Raw genomic sequence first — 12,169 nt, forward strand, 5'->3', positions numbered from 1 at the left:
AGGGTCAGGAAATTTTTCCATAGAAATTCAGTTCTAAGACGTTTTTCAGTGTTGCATATTTTTAACTGTATCATAAATACATATTAGAAAATTACATGTGAATTGAATAGTGGCAAATGCAAGTCTTTCTTTCTTCACAGTGACCAGTTTATAACCTTGAGAGAGAAAAAGGAACATGCACAAGCTGTGTTTGATCATCTTGTAAATGAGAAAAAAGCCTGTGAAGAGAGACTCTATGAGGAAGAACAGAGATACAGAACGTTATTTAACATGAGGCAAAAAACTCTGGCCAGTATTAAGGTGAGTATTACAGTGGGGCCATTTTAGAATGAAGGAAATGTAGTGATAATCACATTAACAGCACTCATCTTTCATCCTGAAGTAGCAAAGATGTTTAGATTTTTAAAATAAATATATTAGCATGATGAACATGCAACTTTTCTTTTTCATTTAATTCACTATAAGTGTTTATAATATATTCATAGAGTGTATGAGTGCTGTATGCATTCTTCTCAGTGCATTTTATGTGCACTCTCATGTCTGTACTTTTACTCTGGGGTTTACTGATGGCAGGTTATATTTATTCCAGAGCCATTTTAATGTTTCTAATGGCAAATATGAAAACAGTTCATTTTGTTTCTGAATAAACATATTTTGAATGTTTACCAGCCACTTCTTTTTTAAAAAATAGAATGAGGATATTTCATGTTCTTTTCCTTTAAAAAAATCTTGCATATGTTTTAACTGAACTGTAAACCTGTCAGGAAAAAGGAGGGCGTATGGTAAAATGTTGTTTTTCTAGATCTGAAGTTTTAAGTTTTATTAAGCTATCCTTATTAAATTTTTGATATAAAATATCAGATATACCTTTAGTTAAGTGATTCACATCCCATTTTACATTTCATAATAATTTTTGTTGCATTTAATTGAAAGAATAAATACCATGTTTTTTAAAAATATAAATGTTACTATTATTTGATACAAAGCAGAAATTACAAAAGTAAACAACTCTACTGTTTTTATTAAAACTATTTCCTGCAAAACTTTATAAAAATTATATGTAATATCATAATATATTTTTATCAAATATTTTTGAGCCTGATATATATTAAATTATGATATACATTTTCTATGTATTCAATTACCTTTTTCCCTTTTAATATTTCAAAGATACTCCTAATATATTTTCAAAAAGATTATTTGGAACAAATATGCATCGAATAGACATGAATGTGAGTGAATGAACATACCATCTATAATGCTATTGCTGTGATTCCCTCCTATAAGAAAATCATTAGTAAAAGAATAATCATTTTATTAATCATGTGCCTCATAACATAACATTTTTCCATTTTAAATGTGGCCATTGCATAGAAAAAGATATAGTGGTTTCCTATTTTTGTTGTTGTTGTTTTTTTCATCTTAAAAATGTGAAAATAATTGGTGCCATCTAGCGGCAGGCAACAAATGCTGCCTCCTCTTGGAGGAGTTCCTGGGACTTGGATGGACTGAAGAAGCTTAAGCTCAAACTCAGCTCTCGAAACAAGAAGGTTTAAGTACTTACTGACTTAAGCATCATTCCCCACCTCATGTTTTATCACAGCAGTGGAAGTATTTGTTTGACTTCTACCACATTTTCCAATTGTACTGGAGCTGAGGACACAGTAGGATCCCAATAATCATTTATTGACTGGCATTTCAGCACTTATATGGAATCATAATAATTAGTGAAATGCCAAATCATGTTAGCCGGAGAGAGAGATGAATGGAAAATCCTGTATAAGCAACCGCTCAGTAATTGAAAGCTGTGTTTCTTTTCGTTCAGACACTGCCTCTGTTTTCCCATTCTGAAGTATACCTACCCCCAGCCATGTGGGAACATCACATAATCTCAAGCTTGTTCCTGAGCACGGATCTCTATCTGAACTTGCTTTGTTCATCCATTTTTACTTCTTTATTGTCTTCTTAATCCTGCTATAATATGTATTTTTATAAGGACAGGAAATTTTCTGCCACATTCTTCTCTGTATCTTAAAAGCTCAGAACTATGCCTGGCACAAGAGAGGTGCTAAGATCCTCATTGGATGGCTGAATGAATTAAATGGATGAACATATGGTTTGCGGGGGCTAGTTTCACTGTCCACATGCATGATGATGGTTAAAAGCAGGAACATTTCAGAAATACTTTCCATACTACACCAGACTGATACTTCAGCAAATACTCATACTCATGCTGTATGCTGGAGAAGGCAATGGCACCCCACTCCAGTACTCTTGCCTGGAAAATCCCATGGACGGAGGAGCCTGGTAGGCTGCAGTCCATGGGGTCGCTGAGGGTTGGACACGACTGAGCGACTTCACTTTCACTTTTCACTTTCATGCACTGGAGAAAGAAATGGCAACCCACTCCAGTATTATTGCCTGGAGAATCCCAGGGACAGGGGAGCCTGGTGGGCTGCCGTCTGTGGGGTCGCACAGAGTTGGACACGACTGAAGCAACTTAGCAGCAGCAGCAGCAGCATGCTGTATGCAGAAACTGAATCTCAATCTCTCTCTCTCCCATCCTTTCTCCTAAATAATATCCAATACAGAAGAAATTTGCCATCTCTTCTCTTCCCTCTAGGTGACAATGGTTAAACTGTCTGTTTCTAGCAATTAAGGATTCTGCTGAGGATGTCAGTAATGCTTTTCAAATAACCTTTAATTTATATGAAATTGTCTCTTATCAGCACTCAGATCGTTCTTTCTTGTGTATTCACCTTATATGATCAGAAGAGTAGAGTTTGAACACGAAAAACTTAGAGATTGATATAGCTTATCATTAGTGACATTATCTATGATTGTGATCAGTTATTGGTGTTAAAGGGGCTTCCCTGGTGGCTCAGTTGGTAAAGAATCTGCCTGCAATGCAGGACACCTGGGTTCAATCGCTGGGCTAGGAAGATCCCCTGGAGGAGGGTATGGTGGCCCACTCCAGTATTCTTGCCTAGAGAATTCCTGTGGACAGAGGAGCCTGGCAGGCTGCAGTCCATGGGGTCACAAAGAGTTGGATACAACTGAGTGACTAAGCACATTGGTGTTAAAGAGTGGAAAGACAATGTACTCCTTCATAGAAAACATAGTCTCATCCCTATCTAGAAATTGGATGAATTTAAAAATTATAAATATAATGTAAAGCATTCCAAGAAAGAAACAAGCATTATTAGATATCATTATAAATATGATGTTATTAATCTGAGATGTCCCTGCTGGACAAAAGAATTGATCACTATTATGGACCGTTTAAGGAATTGCTTATTAAAACACTTTACGAAAGCCACAGTGGAATTAATTGAGGATGTGAGAAAACACACCAAGAATCAGAAATACAAACAGCTAATAAAATAAGAAAAATATACATAAACCTCTGAGAGCATACAGTGAAGTTCTAGAGCTAAATTTGGTCTTTTTCAGTTAGCAATTCCATATCAGATATCTTTAAATGATAGATTTCTTGAATATCGTTGAGTTTTTACTAACTGCCTGTAATTTACAAATACAGATTGCTTAAGATTAAAATTTATGTATCACATATTCATCAGAGTACTATAGCTATGGCTACTGATCTTCCTCTTTGCTTCTGGAAAGATCCAAACAAAACTGGAATTTAAAGCATTTTAATTTATCATGAGCCATCCTCAGAAGTCCCACTGTCTTTTCTGCATCAGTGCCTTTCTTTGGTGTTGGTTCAGTAGTCTTGCTGTCTCTGTAATTTAGGGTATGATATGAGCGGTACAGTGAACTACAGTGGATCTGTGGCAGACATGAGCAAATTCCAGATTGAATTCTAGCAGGGACAGTCTCCCAATACTTTGTATGGTTTATTACTTTTTCTTTTGCTTCATATTTCCCATTCTCAGAAAATACCACTTCCTTTGTCTATTTCTGTTTCAGGTTCAGCTAATAAGTCATGTCTTAACTCTTTCATATGATAAGTTCTTAGGTTGATAGAGAGGCAGTGATTCCGTAACTTATTGGACAGCCAGATACAGAAACAGTAAAAATCAGAAACGAATTTATTCTGAGATCATTTTAAAGATTATACGATTTTAAAAATTATTCTCCTATTGATCACAAATAATTTTTTCTTAAATACCTTTTATTTAACTTGTATGGGGTTATCAAATATTAATATGATCAAGGCCACTTTTCCCCCAGTAGGTAATGTTTGAGCAAATAAATTAATGAAATGTTTTGTTGTTGTTGGGTAGTTGCTAAACCATGTCTGACTCTTTTGAGACCCCATGGACGGAAACTCACCAGGCTCCTTATCCATGGGGATTCTTCAGGCAAGAATACTGGAGTGGGTTGCCATTTCCTCCTCCAATAAAATGTTTAGTTCAAACTAATTATGTTTTTTTGTGGCATAAAATTTCCTGTATTTCAGTCTACTTGAATGTTGCTGTCTATTGGTAGCACGTTCAAATTTCCTTCAGGAATTAATTTGTGAGTTTTACCTTATTTATAGTATTAAATGATCAATTTGGTCATAATACTTTTTATATAATCACACTTCTCTCCCATTTATTGTTCTAAAGTTAATATTCTCAACCTTTGCTCGTCTCATTAGACTAATCTAATCCATATAGTCAAAGCTATGATTTTTTCAGTAGTCACGTATGGATGTGAGATTTGGACTATAAAGAAAGCTGAGCACAGAAGAATGGAAGGTTTTGAACTGTGGTGTTGGAGAAGACTCTTGAGAGTCCCTTGGACTGCAAGGAGAGCCAACCAGTCCATTCTAAAGGAAATGCATTGGAAGGACTGATGCTGACGCTGAAGCTCCAACACTTTGGCCACCTGATGTGAAGAACTAAATCATTAAAAAAGACCCTGATGTTGGAAAAGATTGAAGGTGGGAGAGAAGGGGATGACAGAGGATGAGATGGTTGGTTGGCATCACCGACTCAATGGACATGACTTTGAGTAAGCTCCGGGAATTGGTGATGGACAGGGAGGCCTTGTTTGCCACAGTCCATGGGGTCGCAAAGAGTTGAATACAACTGAGTGACGAACTGAACTGAATTTTGCATTTTGCTATCAACTATTGCAGCTTATTTTTTAGACGTGCATTTATAACCTTTATAGAGCAATACTTAGAATAATTTTGCTTTTTCAATTTATTCTGATTTAGTAATTAGTTTATATGATAGTTTTTTTGATTCTTGCTCTTGCAACTTGTTTAATGCTTTCTGTGTTGACATTACCTTTCTATTTTGTCATTATTCCTTTTTTGGTATATTACATGCCATGGTTTGACCTTTTTTTTTTGCCTTTAATAATGTAATATGGAGCCATTCTACATTTAGTTATATCGTTGCTGTTCAGTCGCTAAGTCTTGTCTGACTCTTTGTGACCCTGTGGACTGCAGCACACCAGGCTTCCCTGTCCTTCACTGTCTCCTGGAGTTTGCTCAAATTCATGTCCATTGAGTCGGTAATGCTATCTAACTATCTCATCCTCTTTCGCTCCCTTCTCTTCCTGCCCTCAATCTTTCCCAGCATAATGGTCTTTTCCAGTGAATAGGCTCTTCCTATCAGGTGGCCAAAGTATTGGAGCTTCAGCTTCAGCATCAGTGCTTGCAGTGAATATTCAGGGTTGATTTCCTTTAGGATTGATGGTCTGATCTCCTTGCTATGCAAGGGACTCTCAAGAGCCTTCTCCAGCACCACAATTCTAAAGCATCAATTCTTCACTGCTCAGCATTCTTTTATGGTCCAATTCTCTCATCCGTGCATGACCACTGGAAAAACCATAGCTTTCCCTATACAGGCTTTTCCAGCAAAGTGATGTCTCTGCTTTTTAATACACTGTCTAGTTTTGTCATAACTTTCTTCCAAGGAGCAAGTGTCTTTGAATTTCATGGATGCAGTCACCGTTGGACTTCCTTGGTGGCTCAGATGGTAAAGAATCTGCCAGCCATGCAGAGACTGGCATTCTATCCCTGGGTCCGGAAGATCCTGTGGAGAAGGGAATAGCCGACTACCCACTCCAGTATTCTTGCCTGGAGAATCCCATGGACACAGGATCCAGAGGTGCTATAGTCCATAGGGTCACAAAGAGTTGGACACAACTGAGCAACTAACACTTTCACTTTAATTATAATATTTTTTAAAATTTGCATCTAAATGTGCTCTAATATTAGTAATGCTGATAAACTATGAAAGATAAAGCTGAGAATGTAGGTATGGAATATGACATGAAGACCCAGCTGGAAAGTTTACACTTAATTTGTAAAGCAGTGGGAGAGATGAAGAATTTTTGTGGAGTGCAATGTGGTTAGACATAGGCTGTAGCAAGATCAATTCAACAGCATTTTGTAGGATAACATGAAAAGAAATAAATCACAAGTTGCCAATATCAGTTACCAAAAAGTGCATTTATCCTCAGAGGGAAGAGATAAGACACTGATGGGTCAGGAACAAGGATTATAGACTTAACAGTAACTGATGTCAAAGTGGATGTGATATGCAAATAAAGGAGCAGACTATATAGGAGGTGACTTGAAAAAATACAGTAGCATTTATAGGAAAAATAACTTTTTGATGATTGGCTTGCTGAGAAGATGGTCTGCTTTGGACAGTGGATACTATGCAAGTAAAAACTGAGAGAAGAGTTGAAATGAAGAAGATTGATGAGTCAGACCCCATGTTGATAGTTGAAGACGTGACAGCTTATGAAACCTTTGACCAAAAGTAGCCCACCGGGCTCCTCTGTTCATGGGATTCTCCAGGCAAGAATACTGGAGTGGGTTGCTGTGCCCTCTTCCAGGGGATCTTCCCAACCCAGGGATTAAACCCAGGGCTCAAACCCACATCTCATATGTCTCCTGCTTTGGCAGGCGGGTTCTTTACCACTAGCGCCACCTGTGTTAGATAAATGATGATGATGATAAAGCCTGGATGTCCAGGTTGTCATATTATTATCTCTCTGGGGCTCTGCAGCCCAACTAGAGCTCACTACTCAAAACACAAAGCCTGTCCTTCCATCCAGATGCACTAGCCTCACTCATGAGGTCAGAATTTCACTTCCGCAGGGATCAACAGTGCCAAACTTTGACAAAATGTTGGGTTACACATTCTTAATTTGGCCATTAGGAGAACATCAGTGGTAGAAAGAGTGACATCAGCAGATTGATAAAGAAAGGAGATTAAATGTAAAAGTGAAAGTAGAAAAAGCATTGAAAGAAGTTAGAGAAGTCAATTCTAGAATACTCTTTCAAGAGCTTTGCTAATAAAGGAACTTCTATATCTCTGTTTGCTTGCAAATTGTCCCAGGTATGTTTTTCAGCAAAAGATAAAGAGACAAAATTGGGGGAAAGATTGTATTGAGTGCTGCTTTCTAAGTCACTTCAGTCGTGTCCAACTCTTTGCGACCCTATGGACTGTAGCCCACCAGGCTCCTCTGTCCATGGGATTCTCCAGGTAAAAATACTGGAGTGGGTAACCATGCCCTCCTCCAGGGGTTTTTCTCCACCTTGAACCCACATTTCTTATGTCTCCTACATTGGCAGGTGGGTTCTTTACCACTAGTGCCACCTGGGTAAAGGTGATGCTTTACATGTTATGTAATGCATTTTTGCTTAAATGCTTCGTGCCCATTCCAATTTGTGATGCCTTTGAGGAAGAGAATAATGCCTCACTCAGGTGAGCACACTTTCAGAGTCCATCACAACTTCTAGGACAGAAGAAGAATTCAATATTCACTGAATGGAATTTCAAATGAAGTGATGTGACTCCTAAAAGAATCAGTGAAAGAGTGACATTTGTATTTCAATTTACTGTGGAAAAGAAGAAGGACATGGTTATTCCTCCATTCATCCATCTATCCATTTAATTATCCATTTTGAAGTCATGTACTAAGAATCAGAATCTGGGTGAGATTCTAAACATGGTGAATATAGGCTATTCACCTACTCTGTCTCACCAGCTCATTTAGCTTCACAGAGTAGTGGTGAAGAAACAGATACAAGTAGGTTAAAATAAGATACAACAACTGCTTTTCTTGAATTAAGCATAGAATTTGCTGGAACCCAGGAAGAAGACCTTGAAGGAAATCTGAGAAAGCTTGCTATGATGATAGTAGCAGAGCTGAATCTTGGAGAGTGGGAGCAAGTTAGCCAAGGAAAGAATACTTAAAGTAGTGAAAACAATAGGAGAAAAGGCTCATGTCAAACATGAGCAGGCATTTAGGGAATTGGAGGTAATGTGTTATGTTTGAAAAATCATTGATAAGAAGAGTAAACAAAGCTACCATAGCAGTGGAGGAAAATCCCACTAAAATTAACAGAGATTTCCACAGGTCTGCCATGGCATATTGTATGGGGCTAATGGGTCAGGGGTAGACGGACACATTTGATTCCCATCAGCAGTTAAGAGCTGGGAAGGGCCTGAGGTGCTGAGACTGGGCTCTAAAGACTGTCATCAAAGAGTCTTGTCCCTATACCCCAATATGGTGAGGCACATATTTCTTTTTCTCTGTATTCCATGACATATAGTAGTGGTTGGCAGTCATTGATTGCATGCAATCAGTTGAAGAGGAATTAATGATTTGGATGCAGTGGTGCATGCTAAGTCGCTTCAGTTATGTCTGACTTTTTGAGACCCTATGAATTGTAGCCCTCCAGGCTCCTCTGTCCATGGGATTCTCCAGGCAAGAATACTGGAGTGGGTTGTCATTTCCTTCTCAGGGGATTTTCCTGACCTAGGGATCAAACCCGCATCTCCTTCTTAGCAGGTGGATTCTCTACCACTGAGCTACCAGGGAAGAACTTGATGGTTATTTGGCCAGATAGTGAGCAAAATGATAGACATATATGTTGTTTATTGACAACAGAATGGTTAGTGGGGTCAGCATCGAAAGTAATAGAATAGGGACTTCAGAAAAGGCTTGAAACTGGATTAAACCAAATATGAGATACATTTGGAAGAGTTACCTGGAGTCCAGTGCCTGAGTTCATGTAAGAATCTTGAACAGAAGGAATAAGAGTTTGAATGGTAATATTATTGTGAGAACTATGAGTGTATATATATATATATATATATAGATATAGATATAGATATATATCATCAGAAATTTCAAAAAATCTTTAATATATAGAATGATAGAGAAGAGAATGAATCTTGGGTTGGGTGATTATGAATGTGGAAAAGGCAGCAATAGAGAAACAAAAGGCTGAGAGGCTGTAGTCAGGAAATGATGGTACCATTCTACATGATAGCACAGTCAGAAGGGTGTCCATGGGTATGAAATGTTAATGGGACGTGGAATTGAAGTTAACTAGATTTGAGTAAGTCCATAAACTCTAAGATTAAAATGTTGGATAGGTCATCCAGATAGATATTGTAGTAAAACAGAATGATGGAGAACAAGGGATAGACAGGAAGAGAAGATTGGGTCCCCTGGGCCCGAGTCTTCACCCAGTGTGGGAAAATGACCAGCAAATCATGAAATGACAGGGAAGCAGGGTGAGAGAAGGTTGAGGGTTATATTCTTTAATCAGTATAAAATTCAAAACAAGCAGTATATTTACATAAGCATTGAGGAATAATGATTTGGAAGTGCTAATGCAGAGTTAGAATTATTCTAGCTGCAACTAGACCCTCTAGTATGTGGGGCCTTGGGAAATTAGCATTCTTTATTCAGGCCCAGATTTTGTTAATGCAAACACTTGTTTCTGGAATTGTGCGATGAGAATGAATTGTGATAGGAGCTTGTTTGACAATGAATAGTATTTCCAGAGTTCATACTGGAAATGTTTAGATGGGAGTAATGGTTTAGTTCAATAGTCAGTAAATATTGAATTCCTACTACATCAACTATTCTAGAGGCTGAGAATTCTTCAGATAAAGCACAGATCTTAACTCTTGGAAGCATAACAGCCTCATAGAGGGGAGAGAATCACAACATAATGTTAATAGGTTTTGCTAACCAGAGACAGAATCAAAGGAAGAGTGTGTTAAAATACAGCCTTTAAATATTGTCAACTTTCTCCTACTCATCAAAAAAAATTTCAAAAACAGAAAGTGAATTACTGAGGCCACCAAGATTTTATATATTTTTTCACTTATACCATTAATAAAAGCATCAACAAAGTTACATTGTATTTTATGTTATTATAAATACATACTTATATATCATAACCTGCAATCAAGAACTTTAAAAAGTATCACTTAAAAAAAAAAGTATCACTTATAAAATGGCTACACATTGCTGAATAGCATAATACTTTATTATTTTTATTTTGGTTGTACATATAAATGAAAGAACCTGAACTGTCCTGTCCATCTTCTTTTAAACTGTACGAATTTTACTTGAGTTGTTACCTTCAGGAAGGTCATCTCTTCCTGCTTTCAGAAAAAATGAGTTTAATGTTTAAACTCATAATGAGTTTAATGAGCATAAATGAGATCTCTATCAGGATATAATGGCCATAAGCATAGATCTTAGCCCAAAGTGCTCTAGCGCAGCCAGGAAACTGTTTTCATTTACAAAGGTTTCTAGTTTGTTTCAGTGTTTGTATCAGCGGCTTTTCTTAGTAGGTATGAGCACCATGAACTCCCATTTAAACTTAGAATTTTTTAATCTGGCCCTGATGCTCTGACAAATACCCCAGATATGACTTATACAGTGTCCTGTGGGGAGCATTGTTAACATTGCCCAAATAGCCTTCCTACTGATTTATTTGCTTATAGACAACTTACATACCTGGCCTCCCGAGGGAGCTGCATGTCTCAAATTTGGGCGCCATGATAATAACAACAGTTTGAGAGAAAATGAAATAGGCTGTAAAGAGAGAGGAAATGGAATATACAAACTATTGTGTGGTATCATGTTCATTTTCAGTACTATATAAAATAATGAAAATGTTTTTCAATAACCTGTGTCGATTTTTATAATGTGAAACATACTTTGTGGAAAAAGACAATGAATGGACAAAACCAAAAAATTAGTAGAAATATTTTTCCTTTTGACTCAAATTTCTGCATTGTTTTCGGTAAGTCCAGACTAGAGTTGAATTCTGAAAAAGAGTAACTTTGCTATAAAGGATGTTAATTTCTACCTTTGGCAACTTTGAAGTTCCTCTTTCAGGGTTCACGGACAAGGATTATCCTTGATAAAGAATCTAGTGTGGTAGGCAGCAAAGGTTTTATTTTTCGTATTCCCCCTTAAACTGAACTTTCCCATAGTCACTCAGGTTTTCAGTTGCCCATCTGGGATTAAAATGGGTGTGCTTTCTGGTATGTTCATGGTCAGTCAGTCATGTCTGACTCCTTATGATCCCATGGACTATAGCCCGTCAGGCTCCTCTGTCCATGGGATTCTCCAGGCAAGAATCCTGGAGTGGGTTGGCATTTCCTTCTCCAGGGAATCTTCCCAAACCAGGGATCGAACCTGTGCGTCTTATATCTCCTGCATTGGCAGATTCCCTAGGCTTTGTTTATACAAATTGGTAGAATCTTTCAATTCTTTTGATGCCCCTTGTGCATACTTACAGGTTATAAGTCACACTTTGTATCTGACCCCTTAGTCATCCCAGAACTTGAGTCTGATTTTAAGTCTAGAAGCAATGAGGTGCATTGGGGATGTGTCTTAAGGACATCAGCATTCCTGTGAAAGGAGTTGATGTTGAGAGGTCATTAGATTCTTCATTCACGAAGAGAGCAGTCTTCTATTGATAGGGGAGGCTGCTAGTAAAGAGAAGCTGGATATGGAGCAGTGGAGAGCACTGACAAGCTATGTCCACCCATCACTGCCTCTTCCCATCACTGTATCTGGCTGCAGTGACCTTCTGAAAGCTTTACAACCAGGGCTTCGCCTCTTCCTTCCCGAATCTGTCACCCATTCTTCATTTGTAACTTCTAACAGAAAGTTACAGAGGGGAGGGTATTCTCGGAGTTTCCAGATTAACAGTTGAAAATAACACGGTCAAGCAGAAGGTTCAAATATTAAGCTCTGTGCAATTTTTCTCTTTCAGAGGTGAGGTAGATTAACTTTCTTGAGAATTTATTAAAAAAAAAATGATCATCTTAAAACCCCAAGGTGAAGCTAGGCAAGGAAACTCAGGGAGCAGTTTTCTACTGATGAAGAAGCATATGGACCAATAGACTTTAATTTCTACTGTTAAGTT

The 12,169-nt window shown here is 37.7% G+C and overlaps 1 protein-coding gene across 1 annotated transcript in view; it reads left to right on the forward strand.

The window, feature by feature from the left end:
• Positions 1 to 12,169, forward strand: part of CCDC178 (coiled-coil domain containing 178) — a 384,374-nt gene that overhangs the window by 137,498 nt on the left and 234,707 nt on the right. The window contains exon 17 of the mRNA XM_027525955.1: positions 141 to 300. Within this exon, the coding sequence (XP_027381756.1) occupies positions 141 to 300 (160 nt within the window). The remainder of the gene's footprint in view (positions 1 to 140; positions 301 to 12,169) is intronic.

Source organism: Bos indicus x Bos taurus, chromosome 24, assembly GCF_003369695.1.
Source record: "Bos indicus x Bos taurus breed Angus x Brahman F1 hybrid chromosome 24, Bos_hybrid_MaternalHap_v2.0, whole genome shotgun sequence".
Classification (NCBI taxonomy): Eukaryota; Metazoa; Chordata; class Mammalia; order Artiodactyla; family Bovidae; genus Bos; species Bos indicus x Bos taurus.